The sequence below is a fragment of the Talpa occidentalis genome, unplaced genomic scaffold (genome assembly GCF_014898055.3).
Source record: "Talpa occidentalis isolate TD23 unplaced genomic scaffold, MPIMG_talOcc4v2.1 talOcc4.14, whole genome shotgun sequence".
NCBI lineage: Eukaryota > Metazoa > Chordata > Mammalia > Eulipotyphla > Talpidae > Talpa > Talpa occidentalis.
The window spans coordinates 35571061-35586886 of record NW_023601433.1 but is presented as its reverse complement, the minus strand read 5'-3'; the positions used below and the strand labels follow the sequence as shown (position 1 = coordinate 35586886).

General features: G+C 36.1%; 1 protein-coding gene across 1 annotated transcript in view; it reads right to left on the bottom strand.

Moving 5' to 3' along the window:
- Nucleotides 1–15826, bottom strand: part of SDCCAG8 (SHH signaling and ciliogenesis regulator SDCCAG8) — a 270102-nt gene that overhangs the window by 192254 nt on the left and 62022 nt on the right. Inside the window, 1 exon segment of the mRNA XM_037509815.2 lies at nucleotides 3378–3530. Coding sequence (XP_037365712.1) covers nucleotides 3378–3530 — 153 coding nt within the window.

The following is a 15826-nucleotide window of genomic DNA, read 5'->3' as shown; positions in this document are numbered from 1 at the left end:
ATCTATTAATGAATCATTTATAAATGGCATCATAACACTTTCCAGTTTAATGCCATCCAGTGGTTTTCCATCACTTTTGGTATAAGATTTAAAATTCTTCACATGAATTTTTAGGCCATGCATGATTTGATCTTTGTATACTTCTCTGAACTCATATTCCACTACTCTGCCCCTTACTTTCTATGTTTCAGCCATCTGGGCCTTCTCTAGCTTCTTAGTAAGTATGATGCTTTCTACTAGCTTTAAAGTCTTAGGAGTATTGTTTTCCCAGGTCTGAAACTCTTTTCTCCTCAATTCTTCGTCCAATGACTGCTACACTGCTACATAGCCCTTTCAAATCTCATTTTCAAAGTCTTTTCCTTAGCATAATCTTTCACAACTGCCGAGACTAGTTCATATTTGTCTGTTTATATTCTTATAGTACTCTACACTATACTTTCATGTGTTTATCACAATGACAATTAAAAACGTATCTATAGAAGTATGTGTCTAATTTCTACTTCTCCTGCTAGTGTATAAGCTTCATGATGTATTTGTGCTGGTCCTGTAACCAACCACATTTCTAGGCTCTCCAATTTATATCTATGAATGGGAATAAGAGGAATGCATAGGAGGGTTACTAGAAAACACAAAAAGAACAGTAGATACTGAAGACGATGAGTAGTGTCAATGAAGTCAACTGCAAGGTTGTGGGATTTTCACAAATTGAGATCACCAATGATGGGAAGAAAATACAAATGATTAGATTGGCCTATAGCAGGGTTTTAACGGCACAATTTTTTTTTTCAGGCAGTGATTTTTTTAAATTTATTTTTTCTTTTATTTTTTAATTTTTTACATCATTAGTCATTTTTAAACAATATGTGCTTGCCCCCACCCCCCTTAGAATTTCCTTCACCAATGCACCTGTGCACCATCAACACAGACTCCTGTGCTCCTTCCTCCCTGCCTCTGATCCCTTGCCCTCCTCCTCCCCTGTAGTATGTCTCTGGTTTATAATTGTCCAGTTTTGCTTTGTGTGTTATGTATTGTTATTATTTTTACACTGATTTGGTTCCCCTATATTCCTCCTATAAGTGAAACCATCCAATATTTTTCTTTTTCCTTCTGACTTATTTCACTGAGCATAATTCCTTCTAGCTCCATCCATGTTGCTGCAAATAGTATGAGTTTCTCTCTTCTGATTGCTGAACAGTATTCCATTGTGTATATATACCACATCTTCTTGATCCAGTCATCTATTTTTGGGCATTTGGGTTGTTTCCAGGTTTTATCTATTGTAAATACCGCTGCAATAAACATAGGGGTACAGGTGTTCTTTTGAATCAATTTTTTTTTTAATATTTATTTATTTATTTATACAAGCGCTGGGTACAGTCAGAAGCGCGGGAGGGTGAGAGAGTTCACCACAGCCAGAGCGGGGAGCAGAGCAGGCAGAAGGACCGAAGTACACTGCTGAGGGGAGCAGCGGGCGGCAGGAGAGGTCTGCACGCCATGTGGGACCCTCCGCCGGTGGCCAGGGAGCAGCCGGGGATCGAACCGGCGCTGCAGAGGCTGCGGGCAGCTTCGCAACCCAGCGCTCAACCGCTGCGCCACCGGGGAGGCCCTTGAATCAATGTTTTTGAATCCTTTGGGTAGATCCCTAGGAGTAGAATTGCTGGGTCATATGGTAGCTCCATTTTTAGTAGACTGAGGAACCTCCAGACAGCTTTCCATAGTGGTTGGACCAGTTTGCACTCCCACCACATCCTTTTTCACCACATCCTTGCCAACATTCGTTGTTGCTAGTTTTTTTTTTTTTTTGATATGTGCCATTCTAACTGGTGTAAGGTGGTATCTCAATGTGGTTTTGATTTGCATTCCCCTGATTATAAGAGGCATTGAACATTTTTTCATATGCCTAACAGGCACAATTTTTAAGAAATGATATAAGGACAGGAAAGCTTATAGTAAATGTCTCATTACCCATAGAGTTAAAACACACTGGGGAGCCTCCCTGGTAGTGCAGGCAGTTGAACACAGTGCTGTGAAGCTGTGTGCAGCCTCGGCAGCGTGGGTTCAATCCCGGCCAGCCGGGGAGATACCCACATGGCGTGCAGACTTCTCCTGTCTCGCCTGCTGCTTCCCTCAGCAGTGTATTTTCAGTCAAGCTGCCTGTTCTGTTCCCTGCTCTGTCTCTGGTGAATCCTCTCACCCTCCCACACATCTGGCCTGTACCCTAGTCCTTGTATGCATGAACAAATAAAATAAATCTTTAATAAAAAAAAAAACTCACTGGGCTTAATATGTGACTTTTCTTTACACATACTCAGACTTGCACATTACCTTGCACATAGAAGATAGCCTGTGTTACTTACTAAATGAGTTAATAATCACTGGAATATTATAATTACACAGCATTTAGGTTACATGCCCTATTTTTAAAAATATGTTGCTTTGGTTACTTCATAGACCACATATGAATCAACTTTAAAGCAAGGTTGTGCCTACTTTAAAGTAAGGTTCCACTCAACTCTGTTTTCTAGTTTGTTACTGTTTTTTCACTATCCATTTCATGTCACTTATTCCTTTTGCCCTTCAGTTCTCTCTTCCAATTATTCATCTGGTTATAGTCATTATTTATAATGTAATTTGTTAGAACTAATTTTGCACAGTGCATATAATCTCTTCTATGTGGTTATTCAGTTTCTTACAAATGATTTATTTTTGACAATTAATCCAGGGATGAAGCGGGGGATGTGTAGTAATCTCTCCTTGACTTAACAGAAGTTGAAATAAAGTCTGAGTATCTGAAGACCACCTACTCTCCTCTGACAAACATGAGAGAGGGAATCAATCAGAAAGCCATGACCGGGCCTCCCCTGGTGGCGCAGGCGGATGAGCACAGTGCTGTGAAGCTGTCCGCAGCCTCTGCAGTGCCGGTTTGATTTCGGCTGGCTGGCGAGGGTCTCACATGGTACAACAGACCTCTCCTGTGGCACCCGCTGCTCCCCTCAGCAGTGTATTTCATCAGTCTGCCAGTTCTGTTCCCCGCTCTGTCTCTGGTGAATCCTCTCACACTCCCGTGCCTCTGGCCTGTACCCCAGCTCTTATATAAAAATAAATAAATCTTTAAAAAAAAGAATGCCATGATCAAAGTAAATATCATAACTTCATAATAAGACTCTGATTATTTTACTTGAGGAAGCCAGACAATATAACTTTTATTGAGAAATACATGAAAAATAGAAATATTTTATAGGCTCTTAGTTATAAGAAATTTGACAAGGTGTTAAAATGTAAAATTCTTTCAAGAATTGCAACCTAGAAAATCATTAATGTCATTACCACAAACATTTTTTTCTGCAAGGTGGATAACACACTAAATTCTTAAGTACCTTTGATCCCATGTCCTCCTTTTCTTTCTCAGTTTCTTTCTTCATCATCTCTTTCTCAAAGGCCCTTTTCTCTTGCTGAGATGCAAGTTCTTTTTTAAGTCGCTCTGTCTGTCTCTCAAGTTCACTCTTCAACTGCTTACACTGCATTAAAGCCTGCAAAAACAGAGTGAAATGGGAGCTTGGAATTTGGGGAAAAATAAGAGGAAATGAGACAATTAATCCTTACTTTTATTAAAATAGTTAAAACTTCCTGCAATGTCCATTGAAATAATTTTATATTTGTTTGTCAACCCCACTCACTGATCTAAAACGGTATTCAAAGATAACATTTATTTACATATTCACTTTTCATAATTAGGGCTGTATTAACTAATCAACTAAGAAAATTCAGATACTAGATCTTGTGAGAGGCACAGATGAATCAGAATTTTGAAAAGGAATGAGAAAAATGAAGTACTCTAGTACTTTCAATTATGTATATGTTTATACAATATGAAACACATAAGTATCCAATTTATCTGAATTTTTATTTGCTCAATGTTAAAATTATTTGAATATTTTGAATAACTGTCAAAACTTTAAAATGAAATAGCAAATGTATTATAACACATAGGTATCTATTTTTAACATTATGTAATATACATATCTGCACAAATATATAGTTATTTAATACTAATTTAGTTCACTCCCCTTACATATATAACTAATAAATGTTTAGATAAGGAGAGTATTTACTCAAAACAGTATTTTAGATAAGGAGAGTATTTATTCAAAACAGTATTTACTACCTAGTGTGAAAAATGAGAATTTTTCATCTGCTATTTCTGATCATTTAAAAGTCCTAATTGCCCTGTACTTTGAATTTTCCATTCTATGTTGTAAGTAAAAAAAAAAAAAAAAATCTGTGACTTCCTTTTGATTAAATTTACAATACTCTAATAATAAACTGTCACTTCAAAATCACACTTATAAGGAAAAATCCCCATCAAATTAAGGTACTTAAAGAAGATCTGAGTCATTTCTCTGGTGTCTTAATCTTATTCGAGGGCTACCTCACCCAACCTCTATTTTCCCCTGAATTGTTAGAAAGAAATCCAAGTCTCATGTGACTTATATACTGTGTGATTACAAATTTGACAGATTTGTTGCTACCAGAGATGCAAATGGTCTTATTAAGCACTGAGTTTTATGCATAGTTATGCTTCCCTCTGGTGAAAGCTATAATAAATACAGACAATAAATCTGGGATATGTGAGTGTTCCTCCTTCATCTGGAAAGCATTAAATCCAAATTCCTCTAACACGTTTTGAAAGTTTCTGTATTACTAGACATGAGAAACATGAGGTATGAGGTTTTAAAATTCAATTGTCTCAGATTAATTTATAAGCAAAAACAATGACTAAAAAATAATTCTCTTAGAGAATTAATCCCAAGTCCAATTCTGGTTGAGAATGTTTAGAAGACAAATCTTTAATTAGATTTCAAAAGAGATGAAAAAGCATACTTTTCTATAATTTTTTTTTTTTTTTTTTTTTTTTTTTTATAGAGGCATGTTTTCTTTCTTTCTTTCTTTCTTTGTTTATACATGCACTGGGTACAGTCAGAAGCGCGGGAGGGTGAGAGAATTCACCAGAGCCAGAGCAGGGAGCAGAGCAGGCAGAAGGACCTAAGTACACTGCTGAGGGGAGCAGCGGGCGGCAGGAGAGGTCTGCGCGCCATGCGGGACCCTCCTCCGGTGGCCGGGAAGCAGCCGGGGATCGAACCGGCGCCGCAGAGGCCGCGGGCAGCTTCGCAACCCAGCGCTCAACCGCTGCGCCACCGGGAGGCCCCTTTTCTATAATTTTAGTCCTTGGAAATTGAAATACAAATTAAAGACTTTTGTGCTTCAAAATACAATTGTTTCTGTGAAAAATATTTTATATGAACATAAATAGCAGTGTTCTTAATTTCACTGATATAATGAATACTACTGGTATGAAAGAATAAAATGACTATTGAATATAAGCTAACATATGTAGTCAGAAGGTTTTAATTGAACATAAATTCAAGAGTCAACACTGTTAAGGGTAGGAACAGTAGAAGGGGTGGCTGAAAGACAAAAAGATCGGGGCAAAAGTGATCAATTCAAAGAATTCAATAAATTGTAGAACAAAGACAGTAAGTATATGATGATGATGACTGGATAAAAGGCCTAGTGCCAAGACGATATAAAGAAAAAAATATAAATAATAAATTCTAAAACAATGAACAAATCTATACCTGAAACCTTGGTTTGCACCACTAATAGGTGATAGCTAGTAAATGAAATTCAATAAAGAATCACTAAATAAAAAGATTAGAATAAAATTTGTTACTAATGAGCATTGGTGTGTGACTAATGATTCCTTATAAAATAGCATTTACTTATTTTTTGTATGTCCAGTCACAATGAAGAAAATGTTAAGGCTTAATCACAGTTGGAATTAGAAAAGAAATTTGATCTTTTTTAATCATTAATTTATTATTTATTAACAGATTAATTTATTAGCCAAAAATTAGTTTCTAAAGAACTACTAATTTTTAATTTAAATTTTATTTTATATTCCCCATACAATTACAACCCCCTTATTTTGACCCCAAGCCCTCCTTTCCCCACCCCACCCCCAAATGCAGATCAAAACTACAATGAGATACTATCTCACACCAGTGAGAATGGCACATATTAAAAAAACTAGCAACAACAAATGTTGGTGAGGTTGTGGAGAAAAAGGAACTCTCCTGCAATGTTGGTGGGAGTGCAAACTGGCCCAACCACTATGGAGAGCTGTGTGGAGATTTCTGGACCTACTAAACATAGAGCTTCCATATGATCCAGCAATTCCACTCCTAGGTATTTATTTACCCAAAGGACGCAGAAACATCAATTCCAAAGAGCACCTGCACCCCTATGTTTATAGCAGCACTATTTACAATAGCTAAGCTTTGGAAACAACACAAATGCCCAAAAATAGATGACTGGATCAAGAAGATGTGGTACATATACACAATGGAATATTACTCAGCATTCAAAAAAGATAAACACATGCAATTTGTAGCAACATGGATGGAGTTGGAAGGGATCATGCTCAGTGAAATAAGCCAAAAGAAAAAAAAATACCAGATGGTCTCACTCATAGCAGGAATCTAGAAAACTTAAATAAGGAATAGGAAAAAGAATAACTATAAGAAAGAAAATACCAAAATCAAAAATTGATCTTTTTAAGATCTCTTTCTTACAATGGATCGCAAAATCTGGAAGACAAATATTTGTACATTATTTCCACTAAATTCCGGGGCTCCCTTTCTGAGTGTACAATATATTCAAGTTGATTCAGTAATTCCTGATTATAGTTATCTAAGCATTCAGTAAAAGCATAATTGAATTCTCAAAGCCTGGGTTAATAAAGGGGCAATTAAAATTAACTGATAGATATTCTTGGGTGACCCATTAATTTTGGGCCTGCAATTGTCATTTCTTCTATTAGTTCCCAAGACAGTAGCTTTCCCCTTTACCTTTCTTGGTGGGAATAGAAGTAGGTCTTAGGAAACTAGGGAATTATACTTTTCTCCCACCCAATATAATCAGTCTTCAAAGGAAATTCCTTTATTTGCGGTCATTTTATGCTGGCCACATTAACACATTTTTAAAAACATTATTTAAGGGACTTGATATCCCTAGTCCTAGTTTTAGTAAACCAAAGACTATGTTTAATATCTTTAGTGGGTTCGAAACATTTTCTAAAACATATAGTCAACTCAATTTTTAAAATAGGAAACCTATATTAGGAAACATAAAAGTCCTTCAAAATTGCTAGGATTAGGTTTCTAGTAACCTTTGTGATGAAATTAGTGATTAAATAATTAAACATTTCATGAGAAATACAGAGTTCATACTTATGCATGCAAATTTTAAAACTTATAAAAATGTATGTTTACAAAATAAAGCTTACAGAATAAAAATGACTATGAACACATTTTAAGCACTTACCAATAATGCAAACAATTAATTTTTAATTTATAAAAAACTTACTAGAATCTTGGTATACTCCTAAGTCCTGTTTTCAGTATATTTGACTTGTAAATGTTTTGATGAAAGATAATATACATATCAAGAAATATTATTTTCTGACTGTGCCTGCAATCAAATATTCAATGCATTTTTATTTTCTTTTTCAATTCAGATTTCTAATTTTGACTTTCTGATTCTGCTGTACTACAAGAAAAGAATAATTTGTACAACTATAAGGGAAAAACATCGGGGATATTTGTTCAATCTATTCATGGATTGCTATATTAAAAATAATTTTTTTAGCAAGTTATCTTATTATAACTTGCTAAAGGTAACTTCATGCTGAAGTCATAATTTTCCTTAAATAGAAGGAAATTTCCATATATTTCCATAAATAGAAAGAGGCAGGTCTAAGGCCTTGATAACACTTTCATCTTATAGCTGTTCTAAGACAACACTATGAAAGCTTTTATTTTTCAATTGTCACTTCCAGGTCATTTTTTTTTTCTCTTTTAAAATTAGTGCCAATTGTAATAACTCATAATTTTCAAAGACAATGAAAACATTTATTGAGCATTTACTATGCATCAGATACTTTCTTAAATAGTTTGTAAGCATTAGATTACTTAACACCCTCACTAAAATTTACGTGGCTCTTATTATTCAGTTGAAGAAACTGAGGTTGAGACATTATAGTAACTGTCCAGATCACAGACCTAGAAAGTGGCAGAGCAGTTTTCCATAACTGAATGTATGCACATCATTATATTTTCTAAAGTTATAGATTGATATTATTATAAAATCCTCAGATGTTTTCACTGCCACTATAAATGTAGACAAATATAATTCTTTCTCCTTATTTAGTATGCAATATGCAAAATGGAACACTAGATGGCAACAAATGTCAAGGAACCATAAAAACAAAGTAACCATTTCATAGCCCCTAAATAGTTGATTTTAAAATTTAAATTCATGTGCCAACTTACTTTTCATGCTCAGAAGAAAATAAAGCTAATGTTTCATTGTATCTTGGAAATAAAAACTACCAGCCCTACAAAACTACTGGATTAGACTATAATTTACAGTAGATTTCATGCTATGATTCCTTTCATGCTTTCTAGCATTGCTCCTATACGTTTCTCTCCTGTCTTCATTAAGCACCAATACATGTTAAATGGAGGGCCTAGGAATGTGGTTAGTCACAGGACCAATGCAATTTCCTTATAAAGCTTGCAGAGAAGTGGGAAAGTAGATATTAGACATTTTCATAAATGACTACAATGTGCTCATAAGTGAATTGAAAGCTATCAGGGTAGACAATTGTTTCAAAAGGTCTTTCAGTGAAATTACGGTGGTAAGTTAGTAAATTTAAGTGAAAGATGATTTATTGAAGGCTGTTTTTGCTGTTCATTAAATAAAATAACAGCTATAGATAGGGCTAGGGAGAAAAATAGTAGAGAAGACAAAAGTTACAAGAAAGGTGGGATGATAAATTGCTCAAGATCCCTGAAGCCCCTGTAGTAGGGGATATAAGGAACTTAGAGAAAAGACTCATCTTGGGAAGACATCAAGATAAGCAAGAAAAAGTGAGTAGAAGACAGATATAAGCCAAAAGAAAGAGTTAAGGAGATGCTTGTCAGCTGCTTACCATCACAGAAGAATATATCATCTATTGGGAGTGAGGTGTTAAGATTGGAACTGATTAATGAAGTATATAACTATGCAGAGAAAAGAACTGTTGGACAGAACTATCAGTGTGCAAAGGAAATACCTCAGGCTGGCAAATAATGAAACAAGTTATCAGACAGACTGACAAAGACAAAAGCCAAAAAGAAGTTTAATGATAACATGTGTATCTCCTGTAAACATGGGAGAGACCCAGCATGCCTAACTCATTCACATAGCTTTAGATACCATCTTAAATAGTTGAGCTAAGAAAGGAGAAGTTGGAGACCATATAGAAGGGGTGGAGGGGGAAGGGGCTTAGTGGAGTTGGAGGAAAAGGGAAGATCAATTAGGGAATTTATAAGAAAAGCAAGCAAGCAAAAGGCATGCAGATTAAATTCTGCTTTCTCTCTGGACAAAAGATAAAATTAGGTCTTCTCGAGGGAGAGACCCTTATGCTGAGAAGTTTATATCCAAAGCAACCCACAGCCTCTCCCTGAAATCAAGCTTATGTCAAAAAGTTCTATTTGGGGGTTGTAGATTTTTGCTTATACTGAAGGTGACCAGTATTACTCTCCTGTGGAATTTGTTCAATGGTTTTCTTTTTCTTTTGTAATTCATTTATTTTTAACTAAGGTAGTATTGTGGTATCCCCACCAGGTATTACCACTGTAGTGCACCCACCATAAATCACCCATATTTCACTGCACCACACACTGTGCTTCCTTCCCTTTTTGTTCTTACCTCTCCCCTAGCCCTTCCTTCCCTCAGTGACTTTCTTAAATGGCTTTCAGCAATGACTAAAGGTTGCAAAGTAAGATAGAGAAAAATAATGTGTGGTTGGGTTTAACCTTCACTGAATGTTGACAAAGAATGTAACCTGGAAAGGTAAGAATAAAGGAATTATAAAGTATTACTGAGAAAAGATTGCAATTCCCTTAGTAGATATTCAGTGAATACTTACTATGTAGAAATAAGCAATAATAAAACAATTTGCTAAATGCCATAATGAGGAGTGAGGTCAATCCATTCCTCAAGGGCGATTTGGTAATGTCTGTAGACATCTTTGGTTGTTGGAACTTGGGGGAGGGAGGTATGCTATTGGAATCCAGTATGTAAAGGCCAGAAATGCTGCCTAACATCATCCAATGTTCAGAACAATCTCAAAACAAAGAAGTGTATAGCCCAAAATGTCAGTGCTGCAAAGTTGAGAAACTCTTCTATAAAGGCATAAAAGTACACAATTCTACACATGGAAGATCAGAAAATTTCTGGAGAAGGGATCATGTAAAGCTAGGACATGAAGGATGGGAAATGTATCCAGACAACAGAGTGAGTAAGAGTTTGTATGGCAGGCACAAAGACTGATGACAAAAGCATAGCATAAGCAAGGAGATTAATAACCACTACCACAGCCACCATTTATGAAGGAAACATTTCATATTAATTTCTATAGGATAACTAATATACACTTTATTTTTTTTCTTGTATGGCATTTATTAGAATGGCATTTGTTTAGCATACATAACTTAAATATATATCATGCAGTTGCATAATCAATATTTACTTTTTAAAATTTTTAATTTTTTAATTTTATACATTTTTACATCATTTTCCACTTTTGCACAATGTATGCATTTTCACCTTGGTTATAGTCCCCATACAATTTTCACCCCCCTTGTTTGATCCTATTCCCTCCCCCCACCACCCACGTAGTGTTTCTCTGGTTTATAGTTGCTTGTTGATTTTGATTTTTAGTTTATTATAATTAGTCTTTTTCCTGGTCCCTTATTTAGATTTTCTAAATTCCTGCTATGTCTAGTTCTTTAATCCATTTTGAGTTGGTTTTTGTGCATGATGTGAGGTAGTAGTCAAGCTTCAAACTTTTGCATGTAGTAACCCAGTTTTCCCAGCACCATTTATTGAACAAACTTTCTTTGCTCCGTTGCATAGTCTTTGCTCCTTTGTCAAAGATTAGTTGACTGTAAATCTGTGTGTTTATTTCTGGATTTTCTATTCAGTTCCATTGATCCGTGTGTCTGTTCTTGTTCCAATACCATGCAGTTTTGATTACTATGGCTTTGTAGTATAGTTTGAAGTCTGGAAGTGTGATAACCTCCATTCCCTTCTTTTTTTATTTTAGGAGAGCTCTGGCTATTTGGGGTTTTGGTGGCTCCATATGAACTTCATTGACATTTGTTCTATTTCTTTGAAGAACGTCATTGAAAATTTTATTGGAATAGCATTGAACCTGTAAATTGCATTTGGCAGGATGGCCATTTTGATAATGTTAATTCTTCCAATCCATGAGCAGGGGATGCCTTTCCATTTCTTTTTGTCTTCTTCTATTTCTTTTAACAGTGTTTTAGAGTTTTCTTTGTATAAGTCCTTTACCTCTTTTGTTAGGTTTATTCCCAAGTATTAGATTTGGGTTTTTGTTTCAGTAATAAAAGGGATGGTTTTCTTGATGATTTCTTCTTCAGATTTATTATTTGTGTATAGGAAGGCTACTGATGTCTGTTTTCAGAGATGATAATACTTGTCTGATATATTTTGGTGCTCCTTCATTTGGTTATAAGTTAATGAGTGTTATGTCTTCATGATGTATCATCCCCTTGATCATAACGGAGTGACCATCTGGGTCTCTTTTTACCTTTTTTGAGTTTGAAATCTGTTTTATCTGATATAAGTATAGCTATTCCTGCCCTTCTTTTTTGGTCCATTTGCTTGTAGGATTGTTTTCCATCCTTTTACTTTCAGCCTATTTTTATCTTTTGTAGTTAAATGTGTTTCCTGGAGACAGCAAAAGGTTGGGTTTTGTTTCTTAATCCAGCCTGTGACTCTGTGTTTTTTTATTGAAGTGTTTAGTCCATTTACATTTAGAGTAAATATTGATATGTTAGCGTCTGTATTGGCCATTTTGTTTGTCTTTTCTCTGGGATAACTAATATATACTTTAAAAAGTAGTCTTTAGGAACAATTCTATGAATCAGATATTATTTCCATTTCACAGATGAGGAGAAACTGAAGTACAGAGAAGTAAATAACTTACCCTAGCATACACAAGGCAAGTAATACTGAAAGCTGAATCTATGGCTACTAACTTTAGTTAAGCCCATGTCCAAACTCTAAAATTCACTGCCTTGCCAAGTCAGTGTTTGAGGACAGGGTATAAAAGGAGAGTACTAAAGACTGACACAGAAGGGTAAAGGAAGAATAATCTGAAAGACTGTATCAACATGTGAAGGAATTTGAGATTATACTGAAGGTAATGGGAAAATCACAGAAGGATTTTAAATTGCAAAGTCACATGATCAATCTACTTTTAAAAAATCAGTACTGATGTAAAATATATATAAATAAAGTATATAAAAATTGAAAGAAGTCATTTCTGATTGCAGTGTGAGGAATAGAGTGAGGGAAGGGGAATCAAGCATTGTAATTCACAACCAAGAGAGGCCTAAATAAGAAAGCTAACAATGGGGAAAGAATTTAAGAAAAGTTAAGAAATGAAGTGATTAGTTGGAAATTAAGCACAAAGGAAAGGACATGGACAACCGGGTTTCTGGTCAGGGAGTATTAGTGCTAGAGGAACAGTAAGGAGCAAATCCCTAGCCAGTGATGTTCTGAACAGACTCCACCCTCATCTCCATGCCAACAAAATATCCTGGGATTACAATTCCCAGTTTGCTATGAGCTTGACTTCCTGAATTGAGGCCTGCTGGGAACTAGGGTGGAGTTAAGCAACCATGCTTGTTTTAAAACTGAACAAGTGTGCTCCTTCTCTTATTTCCTGCCTTGACTTGTAACCTGGTGTTTCAGTTCACAGTCAATTAAACTCTTAATTTCTCTCTCTCTCTCCCCACCCCTTCACTCTCCCCTTGTAAATAAAACTTTATTTCTCTCTGTGAGTCTGCCTTCAGGTCTGCCTTCAGGTGTTCAGGCCCTAGCTCATAAGCTTGGGGTTGAGAACTCTCATCCAGGTCACCCCCACTCCTCTGGAGTTGCCCTGTAACATTAGGGGACAAAGGGACCATTCAGTGAGTAGAAAACACAGAGTTTTGGAGGAGTAAACTTAATTGTAAAATTCATATTTAAATGGAAAGTGAAGAAAACCTGTCTGGTTACAAAAGATAGAGAGATATGAGAGAAAGCTGAAAAACTAGTCTGGAAAGAGAATACTGGGTATATTTAACTAGGTGATGGAAGAAAAATTTCTAGTCAGAGAAAGCAGTTCCAGAGTCTGAGATCTAGATGCTTCAGGTCATGTGAGAGTTACATAAGGCAGAGTAAGGGCCAAAAGATTAGAATTACAGTAGTCAAAATGTTGCATATATATTTTCAAAAGGATGTTGAAAATGTAACAGTGTAATTAAGCTCCATAAAAAGTAAGTTTCCATGTTTCCTGCCACACCTAATAAAGGTGGAGCTGAGCAGGGAGAAGCTGAAGAGAACTGGGAAGAGACCTGGAAGAAATATGGAGGATTCATGGGAATCAGAAATATGTGAGGAAAAAGGGTACATTTGCTTCTCAGCTTTGGACTTGCACCAGGGAATGGGGGAACATGGAAAGAGACACATAAGAGACAATTGGAAGAGACTTAGGTGGGGAAGCTGGCAAAGGAGCCATTACTTACACTTGTACTGATTTTTCTTTTTCTGTGGATTCCCTGCCAGAAGGTGTGTTAAACTTGAGGAAGGCTTTTGGACTTCAGTGGCATGCTTTGGACCAACCCTGTTTGGCTGGACATTAACCCATGAGGGAATGGATAATTTTGGGTGTTTTATTGGAAAACTATTATCTTTCTTCACTTCTCTCTCTGCACACTATCTTATTAAAGTTCTTTCACACTAAGCATATGATTTGTCTTTATGCAGGGGATGGCAGAACCTCCTTAAAGTATGCAGGCTTCTGTCAAGGGTGCCCCTCAGTCTGCATACTAATAAAACTTTAAGGCTGGTGAAAGAAGATAAGGTGGAGGATACTAAGAACTGAATGTTTGTGCCCCTCCAAAATTCATATTTTGAAACCTAACCTCCAATGTGATGGTATTTGAAGGTGGGTGATTACAGCTATAGTTTCAAAATCCTTGTTATTATATGCAACACATTGGTGTGTGGTACCCTCATGATCAGAATTAGTACCTGCATGAAAGAGGCCCCTGAGAGCTCCCTTGCCTTCTGTCATGTGGGGCACTGAGAGATAGCTGTTTATGAACCAGAAAGTGAGCTCTCATAAGACAACTAATCTGCCAGGGCCTTGATCTCAGTCTTTTCAGCATGAACCGTAAGGAACAAATATTTGTTGTTTACCCAGTCTATATTTTTGTTATAGCAGCCTGAATGGAGAAGATAAAGGGGAAAATGTTCAGATGCTAATGCTCTTAAAAAGCATCAACAACCCCACAACTGTTTTATAAACTAACATAATAAAACAGATGACTTTTGGGCCTCCCTGTTGGCGCAGGCAGTGGAGCGCAGAGCTGTGGAGCTGTCCATAGCCTATGCAGTGCCAGTTCGATCCCCACCGGCTGTGGAGCAACCCACATGGCGTGGCAGACCTCTCCTGTCTCTCCCACTGCTCCCCTCAGCAGTGTATTTTGGTCAGTCTACCTGTTCTGTTCCCACTCTGTCTCTGGTGAATACTCTCACCCTCCCGCACATCTGGCTTGTAACCCGGTTCTTGTATAAATAAATAAATCTTTAAAAAAAAGACTTTTTTAAAAAAAAAAGTCTTATAAAAAAAGTGTTTAATAGTATTCTCTAGATTGTTTATATTAAGATTAGGATGAGGAGAGACTAGATTTCAAAAAGTATTAGTAACTGACAGTAAATGTGAAGTTAAAAATTAAAAGCAAAGGCCTGAAAATGACAGTAAGGACTAAAGTGAATGCTGATTACCCCATCCTGGCTAGATAAGATGGAATCAGTACAAAGGTATTCACTGGAGGTTTTGAGGGTCATGATATCATCAATGGACAGCTATAGCTGAGTACAAATGAAAAAAAAATAGAAGTGTTTGAGGAAACAATATTTAAGCAGATTTGGTCAGGACTGAGAGTAAGTTTTAGAAGTCAAGGGACATTAGCAATAATGTTAAGACAATGTTAAGACAATGACTAAGAAAGACCTAAGATAGAATTGAATAGCCCAATGTTGTAACAAAACACTGACACTGCTATATGGCTTGGGTCAATGTTAAACAAAAGAACTTTTTGTTATGGTGGAAATATTCTATATCTCTACTGTCCAATACAATAATCACTAGCTAAATGTGGTTATTAAGCACTTGAAATGTGGGTAGTGTGTCTAAGGAAAATACAAATAACTTAATGGATTATAGTGTGACCCCTACATAAGGCAATGAATCACAAAAGTAACCTATTATTTAAAAGGCCTAGAATACCATCTGAATCACTACATGTTAACTATTAATGTCACCACAATTAAGTATGGCTGATTTGCCAGTATCATTCTCAATGGTGAAAAGCTGAAAGCAATTCCATTAAGATCTGGAACAAGACAAGGATGTCCACTCTCACCACTGCTTTTCAATATAATACTGGAAGTCCTAGCCAGAGCAATAAGACAAGAGAAAGACATCCAAGGAATCCAAATAGGAAAAGAAGAAGTCAAACTATCACTATTTGCAGATGATATGATAATATACATAGAGAACCCCAAAATCTCCACAGAAAAACTAATTCAACTCATCAATCAATTCAGTAAAGTGGCAGGATACAAAATCAACACGCAA